This window comes from Electrona antarctica (genome assembly GCF_951216825.1).
Source record: "Electrona antarctica genome assembly, chromosome: 1".
Taxonomy (NCBI): Eukaryota; Metazoa; Chordata; class Actinopteri; order Myctophiformes; family Myctophidae; genus Electrona; species Electrona antarctica.
In genome coordinates, this window is record NC_136806.1 from 3,007,122 (window position 1) to 3,030,689 (window position 23,568).

A 23,568-nucleotide genomic window follows, 5' to 3' on the forward strand; every position below is an offset into this window, starting at 1 on the left:
GGAAGGCAATGTTAGCCAATCAGTGTAGAATCTGAGTAATCCAACAGACTCGTCTTGATCACATGACTACAGAGATCATGTGTACCGATTTGCGTGAGATTTGGATGAAATCTGTGCGACTAACATAAGCAATGTGTTTTGCAGAAATCGGCCTCATGGTGGCGCTATAACCTGGCAGATGTGGAGGGATGCTGGGACAGTGTTTTTCCATGGCCTCTAGGGAGTGCGCATACATAAGTTGTATACAGATCGATGCAGTTATAGCTAAAAACAGGAATTGGCCTGTTATAGCGCCACCATGAGGCTGATTTGGAAGAAAATGAGTGGCATGTCGTCCTCGGCCTAGTGGAAATGTGCGTGTATAATTTCACGGAAATTGCTCACTGTGATTTGTGGCATTTTGTTCGAAACGGACCAATCATGTGAGCTTTGGAAGCCAATCTTAGCCAATCAGGATGGAAGATGGGAAATGGTGCAGATCAGTGTTGATCACATGACTATGGAGATAGTGTATACCGAATTGTGTGATGTATGGATACAATTTAATCTACAGAAATGTGTTTTGCCTAAATCGGCCTCATGGTGGCGCTATAACAGGCCGTTGAAGAAAATTTGGGGCAGAGGTTCGTCGTTGGCATTCAGGGAGTGTGTGCAAAGTTTGGCATGGATCGGGCCTACGGTGCCGGAGATTAGCTGGTAACGGACGGACGGAAGGACGGACACACACACACACGGACGGAGTGAAAAACATGAAAGAAAGAAAAATGAAAAAATAAATGGCTGCCAGGGGGGCAGCCAGGGGGCTGCCAGGGGCCCCGCGGACCCCCGGCGGACCCCCGGCCCTATGGAGGGGGTGAATTATTCAGGTATTTACTGGCAGTGAATGAGTTTTGATCACTGTCACTGGGATTAAAGGTCTGTCTGTCTGTCTGTCTGTCTGTCTGTCTGTCTGTCTGTCTGTCTGTCTGTCTGTCTGTCTGTCTGCCTGCCTGCCTGTCTGTCTGTCTGTCTGTCTGTCTGTCTGTCTGCCTGCCTGTCGTCTGTCTGTCTGTCTGTCTGTCTGTCTGTCTGTCTGTCTGTCTGCCTGCCTGCCTGTCTGTCTGTCTGTCTGTCTGTCTGTCTGTCTGTCTGTCTGTCTGTCTGTCTGCCTGCCTGCCTGTCTGTCTGTCTGTCTGTCTGTCTGTCTGTCTGTCTGTCTGCCTGCCTGTCGTCTGTCTGTCTGTCTGTCTGTCTGTCTGTCCGTCTACACAGAGCGGAGGAGAGGGACAGGAGAGAGGCGGAGCTGAGGGCGGAGCTAGAGGAGAAAGACAGGAAGCACAGAGAGACCGTGGAGAGACTGCAGACACAGGTCATTATTACCGTTCCCATGATGCACTGCAGGATGCGTTCCTCCCATGATGCAAGGAAGCTCTGAGAAGGAAGTGAAGTGGTCACGTGACTGGGCTGCGCCTAGGGTTGGGATTCGTTAGGATTTTAACGGTTCCGGATCCTTCCCGGATCCCTCTTAACGGTTCCGGTTCCTAACGGTTCCCTTAACGGATCCTAATATTATTTTTTCTGACATAGATTATGCTTATATTATAACTAACCTAACCAAGTACATAATAAACACACATTCATTAATTCAATTATTGAAAATACACTTTACAATTATGCGGTGGCAGTGTGGCACTATTATTTAAACTTCACCACCACCACCACCAGCTAGACACCACAACAATATCATTGTTGCAATTTGTACTGTATATTGCAATTTGTACTGTATATTAAATATAGCCTACAGTACACATTGCAATAATGATATTGTTGTGGTGACAAATGTTGTCTTTAATGTTCAGATTAATTTAATATTAAGGACCCCTTACCCTAATGGAAACAAGCCATAGTGCTTTCTTGGATTATAAAATCGTTTTAGCAGACCTTGTATTGAACTGTAGGCTACGTTCCTGTGATTTTTTTCTGCAAACTGTTCATAAAGTAATCAATCTATGGAGGTATGCACCTAAACGCTGGGCTCTCAACAGCCACGCGATTAATTTAGAACCAAATCAAAAGCAGTTGAGTTGCTTATAAGTGCAGACAAATTGATTTGGCTCTATACTATAGTTAACGTGATTCATAAAATATCAGACAGAAAGACGTCGAGTCATTGGCGTTCTAAATTAACACCATTAACAACAGTTGTACAATACGCCGCGGCCTAATGAAAAGCTCTGTAGACGACAGTAGTTTTTATTTTCTATTACGTTACTAGCCTGGGGAAAGTGAACGAGCCTTGCATCATCCTCGTCCCCCGCCGGCTAGCTGTGGTGGAGTTGCGGGGAGAGCGGGCACGGCTTTCCGCATGGCTCACTGACGCGATGTGCCTAGATTATTCTCGTGAGTTGTGGACTCGTGTAGGCATATTGATTTTGAGATGTTTCCTCAATGTGGACGTGGTGCAAAACTGCAACTGGTACAAGTTGCAACAACCTTTGCAGCCAGGGAACTATAGCATCGCATTTATTGCACTTGCGTGCTCAGCCTCAGAGTAATTTCCCTCTCTGTTAACCACACTTTGGAGATCTCTTCAACATACTTTCCCAGTCGCTCCGCGGCGGTCGCTGAATGCACAGAATAGTGGGCGTATCCTCCCCGACCCCACTAACTCACTCATGTAGGTTGGGTGACGTCACCCCAGTAACTTGGCTCTGCTTGCATGCATGCACAGACACAGCGGAGCTAAATGACGACTGATGAGATCCGTTTGGGGAACCGTTAATAAAAAAACGATGGAACCGGCTCCGGATCCGCAATGTCGGAACCGGGTCTGAAATGGACCCGGTTCCGAATCCCAACCCTAGGCCTGCGCCATGACACTTTCATGGACACTTTCATGGGAGCCAAACTACCTGGAAGTATACTGGAGTCAATGAGAGCTCAGTGACCAGCTCATGAACAAACATTATTTATGAACAATTGAGACCTTTTGTAAAGTAATCACTTCTGGAAAATAACAGAAGACATGTAACACATTATTGTCTGCTGTGTTGTTATTCGATGTGTAATTTTTATAGAGGTATGGTATCTAAAGAGCACAAAGTACCTTTCTGAACGCACCAAGTATCGCGAGACTTCGGAGCCAGAAACGATACCTGCTGCTGTTTAGATCCTCAGATAAAATGATATACTGTGCACTCTGTGCACATCGAAAAGTAAGTGAATGGAAAACAACCTGTGATATGTCTTCTGTTATTTTCCAGAAGTGATTACTTTACAAAAGGTCTCAATTGTTCATAAATAATGTTAGTTCTGAGCTGGTCCAGCCGGCTCCATTCACTGCCATGTATTCATTAGTGTTAGTTCTGAGCTGGTCCAGCCGGCTCCATTCACTGCCATGTATTCATTAGTGTTGGTTCTGAGCTGGTCCAGCCGGCTCCATTCACTGCCATGTATTCATTAGTGTTAGTTCTGAGCTGGTCCAGCCGGCTCCATTCACTGCCATGTATTCATTAGTGTTAGTTCTGAGCTGGTCCAGCCGGCTCCATTCACTGCCATGTATTCATTAGTGTTAGTTCTGAGCTGGTCCAGCCGGCTCCATTCACTGCCATGTATTCATTAGTGTTAGTTCTGAGCTGGTCCAGCCGGCTCCATTCACTGCCATGTATTCATTAATCATTAGTGTTAGTTCTGAGCTGGTCCAGCCGGCTCCATTCACTGCCATGTATTCATTAGTGTTAGTTCTGAGCTGGTCCAGCCGGCTCCATTCACTGCCATGTATTCATTGCACTTCCGGTGTGAGTTTGGCTCCCATGGAAGTGTCCATGAAAGTGTCCATGAAAGTGTCCATGAAAGTGTCCATGAAAGTGTCCATGAAAGTGTCATGGCGCAGCCCAGTCACGTGACCACTTCCCTTCCTTCTCAGAGCTTCCTTGCCATGATGCTAGTGTTAGTGTTATTGTTAGTCTAGTTTTGGTCGACTAAATATCATAAGATTTTAGTCGACTAAATCTACAGTTGATTTAGTCGAACAAAATGTATTTCGGTGGTGCCTTGATGCCGTCGTATAATGACTGATTTTTTCACTCGCTGAAAATAGCCGATCTACAAGCTCAGTGTCTTAGTTTTAGTCGAGGAAAACAACACTGATTCACACGACTTGTCTGTGTTGATCTGGTCGCGGCCGATGCCTGTCTTCTGATTGGTCGATGCCTGTCTTCTGATTGGTCGATGCCTGTCTTCTGATTGGTCGATGCCTGTCTTCTGATTGGCCGATGCCTGTCTTCTGATTGGTCGATGCCTGTCTTCTGATTGGCCGATGCCTGTCTTCTTATTGGTCGATGCCTGTCTTCTGATTGGCCGATGCCTGTCTCCTGATTGGTCGATGCCTGTCTTCTGTTTGGTCGATGCCTGTCTTCTGATTGGTCGATGCCTGTCTTCTGATTGGTCGATGCCTGTCTTCTGATTGGCCGATGCCTGTCTTCTGATTGGCCGATGCCTGTCTTCTGATTGGCCGATGCCTGTCTCCTGATTGGCCGATGCCTGTCTTCTGATTGGCCGATGCCTGTCTTCTGATTGGCCGATGCCTGTCTTCTGATTGGCCGATGCCTGTCTTCTGATTGGCCGATGCCTGCCTTATGATTGGCCGATGCCTGTCTTCTGATTGGCCGATGCCTGTCTCCTCAGATCACATGGCTGGAGAGGAACCGGACGGTGCCTGAGGTGAACAGCCAATCCCTAGAGACCTCGTCAACCAATCAGAAGACCTCAGCCACAGGTGGGTGTGGTTTAGAGGAACACTAGCCCCTCCTATAAACAGCTTTTAAAGGGGAATTTCTTCCTAACCGTTTTTTTGAGTGGTGTAAACCACTCCTACAACTGGCTTTTGTGTGCAGAAAAAAATGAGCATGGTTGCTATGTTCAAAATAATTTCTGACGTAATTAAATCACACCCGGGTGAACAGGGTGAACATAGCAACCATGCTCATTTTTGAAAGTTGTGAAATCACATCCGGGTGTGATTTCATTACGTCAGATCAGAGCTGATCAGGCTATATAATACCTTACCTTATATAATAATAATGATTTAATTACGTCAGACATTACGTCAGACCACAGCTGATCATGCTATATAAAACCTTACACCACTCAGTTCACACAGGTGTGATTTTTTTTACAACATCATGTTGATAAACGTGTATATTGACCAGAAAAAATTATTAAAAAATCAATAAACATATACAATTTAGGCATTTAGCAGACATATAGGTCCTTTAACACATTCCCAACCGACGACTTCATAGGTCGTGTGTAGACGTCCTAGGGATCCCAACCGATGACTTCATAGGTCGTGTGTAGACGTCCTAGGGATCCCAACCGATGACTTCATAGGTCGTGTGTAGACGTCCTAGGGATCCCAACCGACGACTTCATAGGTCGTGTGTAGACGTCCTAGGGATCCCAACCGACGACTTCATAGGTCGTGTGTAGACGTCCTAGGGATCCCAACCGATGACTTCATAGGTCGTGTGTAGACGTCCTAGCACATCCTCAATGATACCGGGCGAGAGAAGAATATTTTGAATTTTTTCCTTTTTTTTATTTGTCAGTTCGCCTCTCGGCTACCGCAAGGGGCCAGTGAGGCTTTCCAACGTTGAAGCACTGGGCCCTAGTGGTAAGAGGAGGGACTGCAGGCGGGCCCGTGGAAGTATGACGAGGAAACCCCGTGCAGCAGCTGGGCTTCAACGTTGAGCTCGTTTGCACTTCTGCATTTTGTCGGAAAAAGGCGGAAGTAGACGGTCCTTCCGTATATACTCTATGGGCTACCGTATGCTACGCTCTGGGCTCATGTTAGCTTACCGTTGACTTAGCTGTTAGCGCGGCAGAAAGAATGACTCCTCTCTCCTAATCCAGGGCGCTCTTGATCTGATGGATATACTAGCGCTTCATTTCTGCTCCTCATCCGTCTCTCCCTCAAAATATGAACGCTTTTTGGATCATATATCGTATAAATTAAAACGATAGCAATGTAAGCTAGCAATGTAAAGCAAACTTTTTTTCCGGATTGTTTCCGGGTCGTGGGTTTCAGAGTAAAGTCGGCTCTTCGGTGCTACTGAAAATTTCTGACGAGCCATTCAGCGGTAAAATAGGAGTATGAATCGGCCCTAAGAGTTCTAGCGGTTGATCCACCCGGACGGTGTGTGTGTGTGTGTGTGTGTGTGCGTGTGTGCGTGTGTGCGTGCGTGCGTGCGCGCGCAGAGTGGAGCGTGTGTGTTCCTCATACAGGCCGTCTGGACTCCAGCGCTCACAGAGCCAGAGGTCAGCTCGCCCAGAAAGCTAAGAGGAATCCTCCGTCACGAGACAAGCTGAGAGGCAGCTTCAAGAGACAGGTATACCCCCCCTATATACCCCTGTATACCCCCCTATATACTCCCCTATACCCCCCCTATATACCACTGTATACCCACAGGGTTTAACCCTGTGAGAACCACTGATACAGAAACACAGGGTTTAACCCTGTGAGAACCACTGATATAGAAACATAGGGTTTAACCCTGTGAGAACCACTGATACAGAAACATAGGGTTTAACCCTGTGAGAACCACTGATACAGAAACATAGGGTTTAACCCTGTGAGAACCACTGATACAGAAACATAGGGTTTAACCCTGTGAGAACCACTGATACAGAAACATAGGGTTTAACCCTGTGAGAACCACTGATATAGAAACATAGGGTTTAACCCTGTGAGAACCACTGATACAGAAACATAGGGTTTAACCCTGTGAGAACCACTGATACAGAAACATAGGGTTTAACCCTGTGAGAACCACTGATACAGAAACATAGGGTTTAACCCTGTGAGAACCACTGATACAGAAACATAGGGTTTAACCCTGTGAGAACCACTGATACAGAAACATAGGGTTTAACCCTGTGAGAACCACTGATACAGAAACATAGGGTTTAACCCTGTGAGAACCACTGATATAGAAACATAGGCCCTCATTTATCAACCGTGCGTACGCCAAAATATGGGTGTACGCCGAATCTACCGCAATTTTCGGCATTTACGATTTGCGCCAAAGCTTGAATTTGAACTTGTGCCAAGACAAAAATCACGTCTGGTCGGGAGCTGTCGTACGCTTTGTCCTCACCTGTTTTTCTGTCGTAGAACAGCGGAGCAGCATTGTTTGACCAGCTGAGAGGCTGTCACAGGCATCGAAACATATGTATTCACTCCTAAAATGTTTATATAAAACTGTATAGGTATGTATATGGGCTAAATGTAAAAAAGTAAAGGAATACATCAACGATGTGTCTGTGTCATATGAAATTAGTAGGAGATTTCCAACTTAAAATCGCGCATTTAAAAACAATGTTGCAAGTTAGATGCGTAAGCCATTTAAACAGTGTTTTGCATGATGAGCGCATACATGCGAGGATTTGGGCTGTCTGTGCTGAAATATTTCCATGACGGGACGTTGGAGAGTATAGTGCAGTGCTGCAGCTGCGGAGAGTCCCAACTTGGGTAGCCTACTGTAGCCTAATCTACAGCAGGCCGATGTCTTTCTGGAATTACAGTATGTGCAATCTCCTCCTCGTTTAATAAACCCGACGCGTCGCTCGAGTGCCAAATGTGCCGTGCCAGCGCAAGTGGGAACGCATCGGAGATAGTATAGGCTAACCCATGGCAGCCTGCAGCCCACCACCACTGTCCAGTGCCACATGAGGCTACGGTTTTGGCTGCAATATTCATATAATTGACAGTTGACAGCGAGGCAATTTAAATAGACTGTCGAACGTGCATGGTCAATTGGTCACGGCCGGACCACAGTGATAGAGAGAGACAGATAGACAGGACAGGAGATGCACCTTGCAAAACAGCAGCGTGTGTGCGCGCCTATTTGTTATATAATTCATGGTTCACAGGTTCAGGTTTTCGTTCACTAATATATCTTGTTGTATATTAAATGAATAAAGACTTTAATAATTTAATATACAACTAACAACACAGTGACAGTTGCTTGCAAATTGCGATATGTGCGTGCGTGCGTGCGGGGGGGGGGGGTGAGGCGGGCAGCAAGGGAAGCGAAGCGAGAGGAGAAACAGACAGGGTAGTCCTACAGCTTTATTTAATTCATGCAGGTTTATTTATTTAAGATACAACAAGTTGCGTGTGCGTGTGTGCGTCTGTGTATGTGTGTGTGTGTGTGTGTATGGGAGGGGGCAGCAAGGCAACTTAGGCAAGCGAGTGAAACTTTTTTTTCCCTGTAACCATGGTTTCCAGGTCGTATTGCAGTTGTTCATGTCGCAAAAACGAGGGCGAGGCTTGATTTCATAGGGCGTGCCAGATTTATTTCAGCCGTCACATTTATTACTGCTAGGAATGAAATTAGGAAGGATCAGCTGTCTGTGATCACTTTATAAATGCCGACGCGACGTGGGTGTACTACGAAACCTACACTCGAATTTGGGGCAGAATTTACATAAATGAGGGCCATAGGGTTTAACCATGTGAGAACCACTGATATAGAAACATAGGGTTTAACCCTGTGAGAACCACTGATACAGAAACATAGGGTTTAACCCTGTGAGAACCACTGATATAGAAACATAGGGTTTAACCCTGTGAGAACCACTGATATAGAAACATAGGGTTTAACCCTGTGAGAACCACTGATATAGAAACATAGGGTTTAACCCTGTGAGAACCACTGATATAGAAACATAGGGTTTAACCCTGTGAGAACCACTGATATAGAAACGTAGGGGTTTTAAGAAAACTGTCAGGATTTAGAAGACATTTGTATAATCGACCTCAGGTCTAAATTAAACATCATGACCTCTCTCTCTCTCTCTCTCTCTCTCTCTCTCTCTCTAGGACACTCCCGAGAGCCAATCACTGGCCGTTCCTGTGTTGGCGGGGGCGGGGCAAAGACCCAGTTGGACCGACCAGCTGACACCCACCACTGTAGACATGCCCCCTGTATCTAGCCCCACCCCCCTGTGCCAAAACTCCACCCCCCTGTGCCAAAACTCCACCCCCCTGTGCCAAAACTCCACCCTGTGCCCAAACTCCACCCCCCTGTGCCAAAACTCCACCCCCCTGTGCCAAAACTCCACCCTGTGCCAAAACTTCACCCCCCTGTGCCAAAACTCCACCCCCCTGTGTCCAAACTCCACCCATCTGTGTCCAAACTACACCCTCCTCTGTAGGCCCGCCCCCCTGTGCCCAAACTCCACCCCCCTGTGCCCAAACTCTATGCCCCTGCTCTGTAGCCCTGCCCCCCTGTGGCCAAACTCTGCCCCCCTCCTCTGTAGGCCCGCCCCCCTGTGCCAAAACTCCACCCCCCTCCCCGAGATCCTTGTCACGGAGGCGGCGGAGGCCACGCCCCCAACCGGTGACTCGTCATCGTCTTCCAGGAAGTCCAAGAAGAAGTTCCCTGACTTCAGGTATTTAGGATGTGTTTTGATATCAATTAGTTAATAGCTCAGCTTTGGGTTAGAGTTGGGGTTAATGAGTTAAGTAATTATGTGCACCCTTACTCATTGTGTTCAGGGCCGGTTGGGCCCTAGGTGGCGCTATAAGCGAGATCTGTAGAGTGCGCCCCCCCAGATTTTTTTCCGGGTATATGCGGTTATAAGTCGAATTTTAGGACATCTGGCGCGGTTTTGGTACGGTTCTACACCCATCTATCCTCGTGGTTTTGGTACGGTTCTACACCCATCTATCCTCTTGGTTTTGGTACGGTTCTACACCCATCTATCCTCGTGGTTTTGGTACGGTTCTACACCCATCTATCCTCGTGGTTTTGGTACGGTTCTACACCCATCTATCCTCGTGGTTTTGGTGGTTCTACACCCATCTATCCTCGTGGTTTTGGTACGGTTCTACACCCATCTATCCTCGTGGTTTTGGTACGGTTCTACACCCATCTATCCTCGTGGTTTTGGTACGGTTCTACACCCATCTATCCTCGTGGTTTTGGTACGGTTCTACACCCATCTATCCTCGTGGTTTTGGTACGGTTCTACACACATCTATCCTCGTGGTTTTGGTATGGTTCTACACCCATCTATCCTCGTGGTTTTGGTACGGTTCTACACCCATCTATCCTCGTGGTTTTGGTGGTTCTACACCCATCTATCCTCGTGGTTTTGGTAAGGTTCTACACCCATCTATCCTCGTGGTTTTGGTACGGTTCTACACCCATCTATCCTCGTGGTTTTGGTACGGTTCTACACCCATCTATCCTCGTGGTTTTGGTACGGTTCTACACCCATCTATCCTCGTGGTTTTGGTACGGTTCTACACCCATCTATCCTCGTGGTTTTGGTACGGTTCTACACCCATCTATCCTCGTGGTTTTGGTACGGTTCTACACCCATCTATCCTCGTGGTTTTGGTACGGTTCTACACCCATCTATCCTCGTGGTTTTGGTACGGTTCTACACCCATCTATCCTCGTGGTTTTGGTACGGTTCTACACCCATCTATCCTCGTGGTTTTGGTACAGTTCTACACCCATCTATCCTCGTGGTTTTGGTGGTTCTACACCCATCTATCCTCGTGGTTTTGGTACGGTTCTACACCCATCTATCCTCGTGGTTTTGGTACGGTTCTACACCCATCTATCCTCGTGGTTTTGGTGGTTCTACACCCATCTATCCTCGTGGTTTTGGTGGTTCTACACCCATCTATCCTCGTGGTTTTGGTACGGTTCTACACCCATCTATCCTCGTGGTTTTGGTACGGTTCTACACCCATCTATCCTCGTGGTTTTGGTGGTTCTACACCCATCTATCCTCGTGGTTTTGGTGGTTCTACACCCATCTATCCTCGTGGTTTTGGTGGTTCTACACCCATCTATCCTCGTGGTTTTGGTGGTTCTACACCCATCTATCCTCGTGGTTTTGGTACGGTTCTACACCCATCTATCCTCGTGGTTTTGGTACGGTTCTACACCCATCTATCCTCGTGGTTTTGGTGGTTCTACACCCATCTATCCTCGTGGTTTTGGTGGTTCTACACCCATCTATCCTCGTGGTTTTGGTACGGTTCTACACCCATCTATCCTCGTGGTTTTGGTGGTTCTACACCCATCTATCCTCGTGGTTTTGGTGGTTCTACACCCATCTATCCTCGTGGTTTTGGTGGTTCTACACCCATCTATCCTCGTGGTTTTGGTACGGTTCTACACCCATCTATCCTCGTGGTTTTGGTGGTTCTACACCCATCTATCCTCGTGGTTTTGGTGGTTCTACACCCATCTATCCTCGTGGTTTTGGTACGGTTCTACACCCATCTATCCTCGTGGTTTTGGTGGTTCTACACCCATCTATCCTCGTGGTTTTGGTACGGTTCTACACCCATCTATCCTCGTGGTTTTGGTACGGTTCTACACCCATCTATCCTCGTGGTTTTGGTGGTTCTACACCCATCTATCCTCGTGGTTTTGGTACGGTTCTACACCCATCTATCCTCGTGGTTTTGGTACGGTTCTACACCCATCTATCCTCGTGGTTTTGGTGGTTCTACACCCATCTATCCTCGTGGTTTTGGTACGGTTCTACACCCATCTATCCTCGTGGTTTTGGTGGTTCTACACCCATCTATCCTCGTGGTTTTGGTACGGTTCTACACCCATCTATCCTCGTGGTTTTGGTACGGTTCTACACCCATCTATCCTCGTGGTTTTGGTGGTTCTACACCCATCTATCCTCGTGGTTTTGGTACGGTTCTACACCCATCTATCCTCGTGGTTTTGGTACGGTTCTACACCCATCTATCCTCGTGGTTTTGGTACGGTTCTACACCCATCTATCCTCGTGGTTTTGGTACGGTTCTACACCCATCTATCCTCGTGGTTTTGGTGGTTCTACACCCATCTATCCTCGTGGTTTTGGTACGGTTCTACACCCATCTATCCTCGTGGTTTTGGTGGTTCTACACCCATCTATCCTCGTGGTTTTGGTACGGTTCTACACCCATCTATCCTCGTGGTTTTGGTACGGTTCTACACCCATCTATCCTCGTGGTTTTGGTGGTTCTACACCCATCTATCCTCGTGGTTTTGGTGGTTCTACACCCATCTATCCTCGTGGTTTTGGTGGTTCTACACCCATCTATCCTCGTGGTTTTGGTACGGTTCTACACCCATCTATCCTCGTGGTTTTGGTACGGTTCTACACCCATCTATCCTCGTGGTTTTGGTGGTTCTACACCCATCTATCCTCGTGGTTTTGGTACGGTTCTACACCCATCTATCCTCGTGGTTTTGGTACGGTTCTACACCCATCTATCCTCGTGGTTTTGGTGGTTCTACACCCATCTATCCTCGTGGTTTTGGTACGGTTCTACACCCATCTATCCTCGTGGTTTTGGTGGTTCTACACCCATCTATCCTCGTGGTTTTGGTACGGTTCTACACCCATCTATCCTCGTGGTTTTGGTGGTTCTACACCCATCTATCCTCGTGGTTTTGGTACGGTTCTACACCCATCTATCCTCGTGGTTTTGGTGGTTCTACACCCATCTATCCTCGTGGTTTTGGTGGTTCTACACCCATCTATCCTCGTGGTTTTGGTACGGTTCTACACCCATCTATCCTCGTGGTTTTGGTACGGTTCTACACCCATCTATCCTCGTGGTTTTGGTGGTTCTACACCCATCTATCCTCGTGGTTTTGGTGGTTCTACACCCATCTATCCTCGTGGTTTTGGTACGGTTCTACACCCATCTATCCTCGTGGTTTTGGTGGTTCTACACCCATCTATCCTCGTGGTTTTGGTACGGTTCTACACCCATCTATCCTCGTGGTTTTGGTACGGTTCTACACCCATCTATCCTCGTGGTTTTGGTGGTTCTACACCCATCTATCCTCGTGGTTTTGGTACGGTTCTACACCCATCTATCCTCGTGGTTTTGGTACGGTTCTACACCCATCTATCCTCGTGGTTTTGGTGGTTCTACACCCATCTATCCTCGTGGTTTTGGTACGGTTCTACACCCATCTATCCTCGTGGTTTTGGTGGTTCTACACCCATCTATCCTCGTGGTTTTGGTACGGTTCTACACCCATCTATCCTCGTGGTTTTGGTACGGTTCTACACCCATCTATCCTCGTGGTTTTGGTGGTTCTACACCCATCTATCCTCGTGGTTTTGGTACGGTTCTACACCCATCTATCCTCGTGGTTTTGGTACGGTTCTACACCCATCTATCCTCGTGGTTTTGGTGGTTCTACACCCATCTATCCTCGTGGTTTTGGTGGTTCTACACCCATCTATCCTCGTGGTTTTGGTGGTTCTACACCCATCTATCCTCGTGGTTTTGGTGGTTCTACACCCATCTATCCTCGTGGTTTTGGTACGGTTCTACACCCATCTATCCTCGTGGTTTTGGTGGTTCTACACCCATCTATCCTCGTGGTTTTGGTACGGTTCTACACCCATCTATCCTCGTGGTTTTGGTACGGTTCTACACCCATCTATCCTCGTGGTTTTGGTGGTTCTACACCCATCTATCCTCGTGGTTTTGGTACGGTTCTACACCCATCTATCCTCGTGGTTTTGGTACGGTTCTACACCCATCTATCCTCGTGGTTTTGGTGGTTCTACACCCATCTATCCTCGTGGTTTTGGTACGGTTCTACACCCATCTATCCTCGTGGTTTTGGTACGGTTCTACACCCATCTATCCTCGTGGTTTTGGTGGTTCTACACCCATCTATCCTCGTGGTTTTGGTACGGTTCTACACCCATCTATCCTCGTGGTTTTGGTACGGTTCTACACCCATCTATCCTCGTGGTTTTGGTGGTTCTACACCCATCTATCCTCGTGGTTTTGGTACGGTTCTACACCCATCTATCCTCGTGGTTTTGGTACGGTTCTACACCCATCTATCCTCGTGGTTTTGGTGGTTCTACACCCATCTATCCTCGTGGTTTTGGTACGGTTCTACACCCATCTATCCTCGTGGTTTTGGTGGTTCTACACCCATCTATCCTCGTGGTTTTGGTACGGTTCTACACCCATCTATCCTCGTGGTTTTGGTGGTTCTACACCCATCTATCCTCGTGGTTTTGGTACGGTTCTACACCATCTATCCTCGTGGTTTTGGTACGGTTCTACACCCATCTATCCTCGTGGTTTTGGTGGTTCTACACCCATCTATCCTCGTGGTTTTGGTGGTTCTACACCCATCTATCCTCGTGGTTTTGGTACGGTTCTACACCCATCTATCCTCGTGGTTTTGGTGGTTCTACACCCATCTATCCTCGTGGTTTTGGTACGGTTCTACACCCATCTATCCTCGTGGTTTTGGTACGGTTCTACACCCATCTATCCTCGTGGTTTTGGTGGTTCTACACCCATCTATCCTCGTGGTTTTGGTACGGTTCTACACCCATCTATCCTCGTGGTTTTGGTACGGTTCTACACCCATCTATCCTCGTGGTTTTGGTGGTTCTACACCCATCTATCCTCGTGGTTTTGGTACGGTTCTACACCCATCTATCCTCGTGGTTTTGGTGGTTCTACACCCATCTATCCTCGTGGTTTTGGTACGGTTCTACACCCATCTATCCTCGTGGTTTTGGTACGGTTCTACACCCATCTATCCTCGTGGTTTTGGTGGTTCTACACCCATCTATCCTCGTGGTTTTGGTACGGTTCTACACCCATCTATCCTCGTGGTTTTGGTACGGTTCTACACCCATCTATCCTCGTGGTTTTGGTGGTTCTACACCATCTATCCTCGTGGTTTTGGTACGGTTCTACACCCATCTATCCTCGTGGTTTTGGTGGTTCTACACCCATCTATCCTCGTGGTTTTGGTGGTTCTACACCCATCTATCCTCGTGGAGGATTTCATACATTTTATTAACTTACTATTTGATGCTTGGAGTTGGAGTAAATATATATGCACTGTCAGCCCCCCCCCCCCCCCCCCCACTGTCAGCAGAGCCTTACGTTTACTTGGGAAATCCAATCCATTTTTGTTGTTGTTTATCTTTTCTTTTCCCTTCCGGTTGAACCCGGGCCTGTTAAGCCCGTCTCCTAGGCAACGCAGCACGTAGAGGATTCATTTTTAGACGGTGGCGACTACCCCCCCCCCCCCCCCCCCCTAGCGTATAACATTTGTCACCTCACCCAATGTGAATGTGAATGTGTAGGTTGCCAGTTGCCCGGCCGATATCCATATCCCCCCACTTAAAGCAGAAACCAGTGCAGAAAAAATACATTTTTGGAGGGCTTAAGTGCCCCTAAGAGGTGGCTCTCGAAGGGATAATATGATAACGGGGTTGACATGCATCTGAGTGACAGGTGACAGGTGTGTCACGTCATCAGGCAAGATGGCGCCGTACTATGGCGACATGGTTCTACTCCTGTTTGTTTTTTTGTTTGTTTGTTTGTTTTTGGAACCCAGCGTTGGTCTCGTTCAGTACGACAGGACTGAACTCCTTCACGTTCGGGCAAACATGCCCGTTTTTCTGCCCGACCTTCCACCGGACTTCCAACTACACGGAGAGCGGCTGAAACACCGCGGGCAGCCACGGAGGCGAGGGGCGAGAGGAGGTGCACTAGTCCGACTAAGACGTCGCATCCACCGCCCAGCCTTGCCCAGCCTGATCCTCTCCAACGTCCGCTCTTTGGCAAACAAGAGAGATGAGCTGTCCATGCTCATCGGATCACAGAGAGACTTTAGAGACGCTGCCGCCATCTGCCTAACCGAGACCTGGCTAAATGAGGATATCCCGGACTCTACGTTACAGCAAGCCGGCTTTTCTCTTCATCGTGCGGACCGCACCACCGACTCACTAAAACAACGCGGAGGCGGTGTCTGCTGCTATATCAACAGGAACTGGTGCACAGACACCAGAATACTGTCACAATCATGCTCTCCTGAGTTAGAGAGTCTCACGGTGGAGTGTAAACCTTTCTATCTGCCGAGAGAGTTTTCTTCTGTCACACTATCTGTAGTCTATATCCCTCCGAGCGCCGCCGCTCAGTCTGCCATGCAGCAGCTGTCCGAGAACATCACGGAGGTGGAAAATAACAATCCCGACGCAGTTGTGCTCGCGCTGGGGGACTTCAATCACGTCTCCCTGAAGAAGGCTCTTCCAAGATACAAACCTCAGATTAACATCGCCACCAGGTTGGAGAGAACACTCGACCATCCCAGAGGCATATCACGCAGTGGCTAGAGCTCCTCTCGGTGAGTCCGACCACAACACCATTCTCCTAGTCCCTAAGTATCGGCAGAAACTAAAGGTGGCAAAACCAACTGTCAAACTGTGTAGGAAATGGTCTCTATAAGCCATAGATACATTACAGGACTGTTTGGATTCCACAGAATGGACTAGCCTCTGGGCTGACGGTCAGGATATTGACACTTACACTGACACTGCTACATCCTACATTCACTTCTGTGAGAGTGTTTGCATTCCCACAAGGACCATCATATTCAATAATGAAGTGAGATCGCTTTGTAGGGAGAAACATGCTGCTTATAAACGTGGTGATATGGGGAATTATAAGAGACTGAAATATGAATTTCAGCGTGCTGTGTCTAAGGCTAAGGCCTCCTACAAAGTGAAGCTTGAAAACAAACTGCAAGCAAATGACATCAAAGGTGTATGGCAGGGTTTGCAGGACATCACTGACTATAAAACCAAGCACCATGTTCCAGACAGGGACCCCTCCCTTCCTGGGAGGCTTAATGATTTGTATTGTCGGTTCGATAGTGAAAACCATCAGTCCCCCTCTTTTCCAAGAGAGCAGGGTGACTCTCCACCCAACATACGGGAACATGATGTCAGACTGCTGCTCCGTCAGCAAAACCCCAGAAAGGCGGCAGGGCCTGATGGCGTGTCGTCTGCCACATTAAAGCACTGTGCTGACCAACTCGCACCTGTCCTCACTTCCATTTTCAACTGGTCACTTGAACTCTGTACTGTGCCTGCTTGCTTTAAATCTGTGGTTATCATTCCTGTCCCAAAGAAAAATAATATCACCTGTCTTAATGACTATAGGCCTGTTGCCCTAACATCTGTCATTGTGAAAGTATTTGAGCGACTGGTATGTAAGCACCTGTCCAGCATAGCACTAGATCCCCACCAATTTGCCTACAGAGCAAATAGGAGTGTAGATGATGCAGTGTCCCTCTGTCTGCACACTATTACCCAACATCTAGAATCCAGATCCACCTATGCTCGTGTACTCTTTGTTGATTTCAGCTCCGCATTTAATACAATAGTGCCTGGGAAGCTGATTTCAACCCTACAGGAGCTAGGCGTCAGCACACCTCTATGTAAATGGATCTTTAATTTTCTATGTGACAGGAAACAGGTGGTCAAAATAGGTGATCTTGTCTCGCTGTCTAGGCTCCTAAACACTGGGGCCCCCCAGGGTTGTGTCCTTTCTCCACTATTATACTCATTATATACTCATTTCTGTCAATCTCACTTTAGTACAGTTATGATGTATAAATTTGCTGATGACACATCTTTAGTAGGTCTTATTACCAACGAGGATGAATCCGACTACCGCAGAGCAGTAGAGGAGCTGGTGAGATGGTGTGAGAGTTACAACTTGATTCTAAACATCTCTAAAACCAAAGAGATGTTCATAGACTTTAGGAAGAAAATCTCGAGTCCCCTCCCCCCTCTTCATCAATGGGGAAGAGGTAGAAAGAGTCTCCTCCTTCCGGTTCCTAGGGACCACCATCCATGAATCCTTATCATGGGATCTCAACAACAGTCTCATAATAAGCAAATCACACCAGCGTCTCTATTTTCTGCGGCAGCTTAAGAAGTTTAAAGTCAGCCAAACAGCCATGACTCACTTCTATAGGGCCACTATTGAAAGTGTTCTTACCTTCTCCATGCTTGTCTGGTTTGGTCACACAACCTCTCAAGACAAATCGAAGCTGGAAAGAGTAGTACGTCGCGCATCAAAAACCATTGGATGTAGCCTCCCTACACTTTCCTCACTCTATTCCACCAGAATAATTAGGAAGGCAAAAAAATCATTGCAGACAACTCTCACCCTGCACATTACCTCTTCAATCTCCTCCCATCAGGCAGGAGATATAGAAGCATCAAGAGCTCAACATCTCGCTTCAGAGATAGCACTTACCTCGTAGCCATTAGACATCTGAACTAGATGTATGTATGTAGCAATATGCATAGTGCACTTTAAAAACAATGTAATTCCCTATGCTGCTGGTTTTTGTATTGTATTGTCCTTTTTGTTTTTGTATCTATGGTTGTCTGTATATGTTGAGTATGAACCAAGACAAATTCCTATCAACTTGTTGACATGGCAAATAAATTCTTGAATCTTGTTATACACGGGGTTGTGATTTGTTACTGAAGATGGCCACTACACTACCTTTAGTGATTAAGAGGAGACAACATGGCATGCATTGGATTAAAAAATCATATATATTGTTGAAATAACAAACATAAATTTCACAAATAATTGTTTTCTATCTTTATTCCATGTAACGGAGTTGAGCTGTTATGCCTTACGACCACATGTGAGAGTATAAATTACTCTAAAACATTGTAAAATAAGGTGTGAGATTGCCTCTTTCTGTAGCATGTTATTCAGAAGACTTGCCACTTCCTGTTCGTGATGTCACTAAAGGGCCAGTTAATTATTGTTATGGAGGGGAGAATGGCTTGTGTAACGGGGTTGAGTGCGATTGGGGGACAGAGCTATATAATGCTGTTTTAATGATTAATCATCTATTTTTTCAAAAACTAAACATGACCAGCAATAAAGTACCGATAGATTTATATGTGAATGGCATAATTTATGGATTTTTGTACATTTTTAATAGTCATATCTCAAGTCCACTTTCATCGAAGGCCATTCCAGTGGGTTTAACCCTTGCTGTTCTGCTGTTCTGTTGTTCTCCAGTGGGTTTAACCCTTGCTGTTCTGTTGTTCTCCAGTGGGTTTAACCCTTGCTGTTCTGCTGTTCTGTTGTTCTCCAGTGGGTTTAACCCTTGCTGTTCTGCTGTTCTGTTGTTCTCCAGTGGGATCCGTAAGTCTCTGAGCAGGAAGAGAAAGACCGACAAGAACCTGAGGCTGAAACTCATCAACAGGTGGGACGCATTTTAACCCCTTCACGGCGGGAAGGATCGAACCCCTTTTGGTGTTTTATAGTGATGTATCTGAACCATGAGAGCCCCGGAGAAACGTTGTGACACACGGCAGACAGCGGATCAGAGATTATGTTGTTTTATTTCACACAGCGCAGCATACAGGTTAAAGCTCACGCCAGCCAGAATGGCCTGACGTGCATCCACAAAGGGCTCGCGCCCAACTGACAAAATAGTCGCATCTTGGTCATCCCTGGAACCACTTATTTTCAGATGGTGGTCCGCAGCCAAATAAAATAAGTTCTGGGGGTCCTTGACATGATAAAGGTTCAGCACGACTGACATAGAAACATAGGGTTTAACCCTGTGAGAACCACTGACATAGAAACATAGGGTTTAACCCTGTGAGAACCACTGACATAGAAACATGGGGTTTAACCCTGTGAGAACCACTGACATAGAAACATAGGGTTTAACCCTGTGAGAACCACTGACATAGAAACATGGGGTTTAACCCTGTGAGAACCACTGACATAGAAACATAGGGTTTAACCCTGTGAGAACCACTGACATAGAAACATAGGGTTTAACCCTGTGATTAAACCCTATGTTTCTATGTCAGTGGTTCTCAACCTTTATCATGTCAAGGAGCCCCACAATGATATGAAATTGGCCGTTGACCCCCATCTGAAAATATGTTGTTCCAGGAAGTGCGTGCGTGTCCTGACAGGAAGTGATTGTGTGTCCTGACAGGAAGTGTGTGTGTGTCCTGACAGGAAGTGAGTGTGTGTCCTGACAGGAAGTGAGTGTGTGTCCTAACAGGAAGTGTGTGTGTGTCCTGACAGGAAGTGTGTGTGTGTTCTAACAGGAAGTGAGTGTGTGTCCTAACAGGAAGTGTGTGTGTGTCCTGACAGGAAGTGTGTGTGTGTCCTGACAGGAAGTGTGTGTGTGTCCTGACAGGAAGTCGTGCAGTGACCTCATGGACAACCCCGACGGCGTCTCGCCCTCGGGGTCGCTGACCTCCTTGACCTCCGTGACCTCACAGGGGTCGTTGACCTCCGTGAACTCCTGCCTGCCGTTCCCTTGGTTCGGGGAGAGAGAGAGAGGGAGAGGGGGGCGAGCGAAGGAGGCGGAGCTACAGAGAGGCGGCAGGGAGAGGCTGCGCTCGGTTTCCTCCACCAGCCTGCCCTACATGACCACTGTGGGGCGCTCTAGAGAACAGGTACCCTACATGACCACTGTGAGGCGCTCTAGAGAACAGGTAGTACCCTACATGACCACTGTGAGGCGCTCTAGAGAACAGGTACCCTACATGACCACTGTGAGGCGCTCTAGAGAACAGGTACCCTACATGACCACTGTGGGGCGCTCTAGAGAACAGGTAGTACCCTACATGACCACTGTGAGGCGCTCTATAGAACAGGTACCCTACATGACCACTGTGAGGCGCTCTAGAGAACAGGTACCCTACATGACCACTGTGGGGCGCTCTAGAGAACAGGTACCCTACATGACCACTGTGGGGCGCTCTAGAGAACAGGTACCCTACATGACCACTGTGGGGCGCTCTAGAGAACAGGTACCCTACATGACCACTGTGGGGCGCTCTAGAGAACAGGTACCCTACATGACCACTGTGGGGCGCTCTAGAGAACAGGTACCCTACATGACCACTGTGAGGCGCTCTAGAGAACAGGTAGTACCCTACATGACCACTGTGGGGCGCTCTAGAGAACAAGTACCCTACATGACCACTGTGGGGCGCTCTAGAGAACAGGTACCCTACATGACCACTGTGGGGCGCTCTAGAGAACAGGTAGTACCCTACATGACCACTGTGAGGCGCTCTAGAGAACAGGTACCCTACATGACCACTGTGAGGCGCTCTAGAGAACAGGTAGTACCCTACATGACCACTGTGAGGCGCTCTAGAGAACAGGTAGTACCCTACATGACCACTGTGAGGCGCTCTAGAGAACAGGTACCCTACATGACCACTGTGAGGCGCTCTAGAGAACAGGTAGTACCCTACATGACCACTGTGAGGCGCTCTAGAGAACAGGTAGTACCCTACATGACCACTGTGGGGCGCTCTAGAGAACAGGTACCCTACATGACCACTGTGAGGCGCTCTAGAGAACAGGTACCCTACATGACCACTGTGGGGCGCTCTAGAGAACAGGTACCCTACATGACCACTGTGGGGCGCTCTAGAGAACAGGTACCCTACATGACCACTGTGGGGCGCTCTAGAGAACAGGTACCCTACATGACCACTGTGGGGCGCTCTAGAGAACAGGTACCCTACATGACCACTGTGGGGCGCTCTAGAGAACAGGTAGTACCCTACATGACCACTGTGGGGCGCTCTAGAGAACAGGTAGTACCCTACATGACCACTGTGGGGCGCTCTAGAGAACAGGTACCCTACATGACCATTGTGAGGCGCTCTAGAGAACAGGTAGTACCCTACATGACCACTGTGGGGCGCTCTAGAGAACAGGTAGTACCCTACATGACCACTGTGGGGCGCTCTAGAGAACAGGTAGTACCCTACATGACCACTGTGGGGCGCTCTAGAGAACAGGTAGTACCCTACATGACCACTGTGGGGCGCTCTAGAGAACAGGTAGTACCCTACATGACCACTGTGGGGCGCTCTAGAGAACAGGTAGTACCCTACATGACCACTGTGGGGCGCTCTAGAGAACAGGTACCCTACATGACCACTGTGGGGCGCTCTAGAGAACAGGTACCCTACATGACCACTGTGGGGCGCTCTAGAGAACAGGTACCCTACATGACCACTGTGAGGCGCTCTAGAGAACAGGTACCCTACATGACCACTGTGGGGCACTCTAGAGAACAGGTAGTACCCTACATGACCACTATGGGGCGCTCTAGAGAACAGGTAGTACCCTACATGACCACTGTGGGGCGCTCTAGAGAACAGGTAGTACCCTACATGACCACTGTGGGGCGCTCTAGAGAACAGGTAGTACCCTACATGACCACTGTGGGGCGCTCTAGAGAACAGGTAGTACCCTACATGACCACTGTGGGGCGCTCTAGAGAACAGGTAGTACCCTACATGACCACTGTGGGGCGCTCTAGAGAACAGGTAGTACCCTACATGACCACTGTGGGGCGCTCTAGAGAACAGGTAGTACCCTACATGACCACTGTGGGGCGCTCTAGAGAACAGGTACCCTACATGACCACTATGGGGCGCTCTAGAGAACAGGTAGTACCCTACATGACCACTGTGGGGCGCTCTAGAGAACAGGTAGTACCCTACATGACCACTGTGGGGCGCTCTAGAGAACAGGTAGTACCCTACATGACCACTGTGGGGCGCTCTAGAGAACAGGTAGTACCCTACATGACCACTGTGGGGCGCTCTAGAGAACAGGTACCCTACATGACCACTGTGGGGCGCTCTAGAGAACAGGTAGTACCCTACATGACCACTGTGAGGCGCTCTAGAGAACAGGTACCCTACATGACCACTGTGAGGCGCTCTAGAGAACAGGTAGTACCCTACATGACCACTGTGGGGCGCTCTAGAGAACAGGTACCCTACATGACCACTGTGGGGCGCTCTAGAGAACAGGTAGTACCCTACATGACCACTGTGGGGCGCTCTAGAGAACAGGTACCCTACATGACCACTGTGAGGCGCTCTAGAGAACAGGTAGTACCCTACATGACCACTGTGGGGCGCTCTAGAGAACAGGTACCCTACATGACCACTGTGGGGCGCTCTAGAGAACAGGTACCCTACATGACCACTGTGAGGCGCTCTAGAGAACAGGTACCCTACATGACCACTGTGAGGCGCTCTAGAGAACAGGTAGTACCCTACATGACCACTGTGGGGCGCTCTAGAGAACAGGTACCCTACATGACCACTGTGGGGCGCTCTAGAGAACAGGTAGTACCCTACATGACCACTGTGGGGCGCTCTAGAGAACAGGTACCCTACATGACCACTGTGAGGCGCTCTAGAGAACAGGTAGTACCCTACATGACCACTGTGAGGCGCTCTAGAGAACAGGTACCCTACATGACCACTGTGAGGCGCTCTAGAGAACAGGTAGTACCCTACATGACCACTGTGGGGCGCTCTAGAGAACAGGTACCCTACATGACCACTGTGAGGCGCTCTAGAGAACAGGTAGTACCCTACATGACCACTGTGAGGCGCTCTAGAGAACAGGTACCCTACATGACCACTGTGGGGCGCTCTAGAGAACAGGTAGTACCCTACATGACCACTGTAGGGCGCTCTAGAGAACAGGTAGTACCCTACATGACCACTGTGAGGCGCTCTAGAGAACAGGTACCCTACATGACCACTGTGGGGCGCTCTAGAGAACAGGTACCCTACATGACCACTGTGGGGCGCTCTAGAGAACAGGTACCCTACATGACCACTGTGGGGCGCTCTAGAGAACAGGTAGTACCCTAC

At 48.2% G+C, this 23,568-nt stretch overlaps 1 protein-coding gene across 1 annotated transcript in view; it reads left to right on the top strand.

Annotated features, from left to right (window-relative positions):
• Positions 1–23,568, top strand: part of LOC306927428 (uncharacterized protein) — a 79,865-nt gene that overhangs the window by 41,813 nt on the left and 14,484 nt on the right. The window contains exons 12-17 of the mRNA XM_079507167.1: positions 1,252–1,348; positions 4,666–4,756; positions 6,238–6,368; positions 8,864–9,435; positions 19,032–19,100; positions 20,058–20,319. Coding sequence (XP_079363293.1) covers positions 1,252–1,348; positions 4,666–4,756; positions 6,238–6,368; positions 8,864–9,435; positions 19,032–19,100; positions 20,058–20,319 — 1,222 coding nt within the window. The remainder of the gene's footprint in view (positions 1–1,251; positions 1,349–4,665; positions 4,757–6,237; positions 6,369–8,863; positions 9,436–19,031; positions 19,101–20,057; positions 20,320–23,568) is intronic.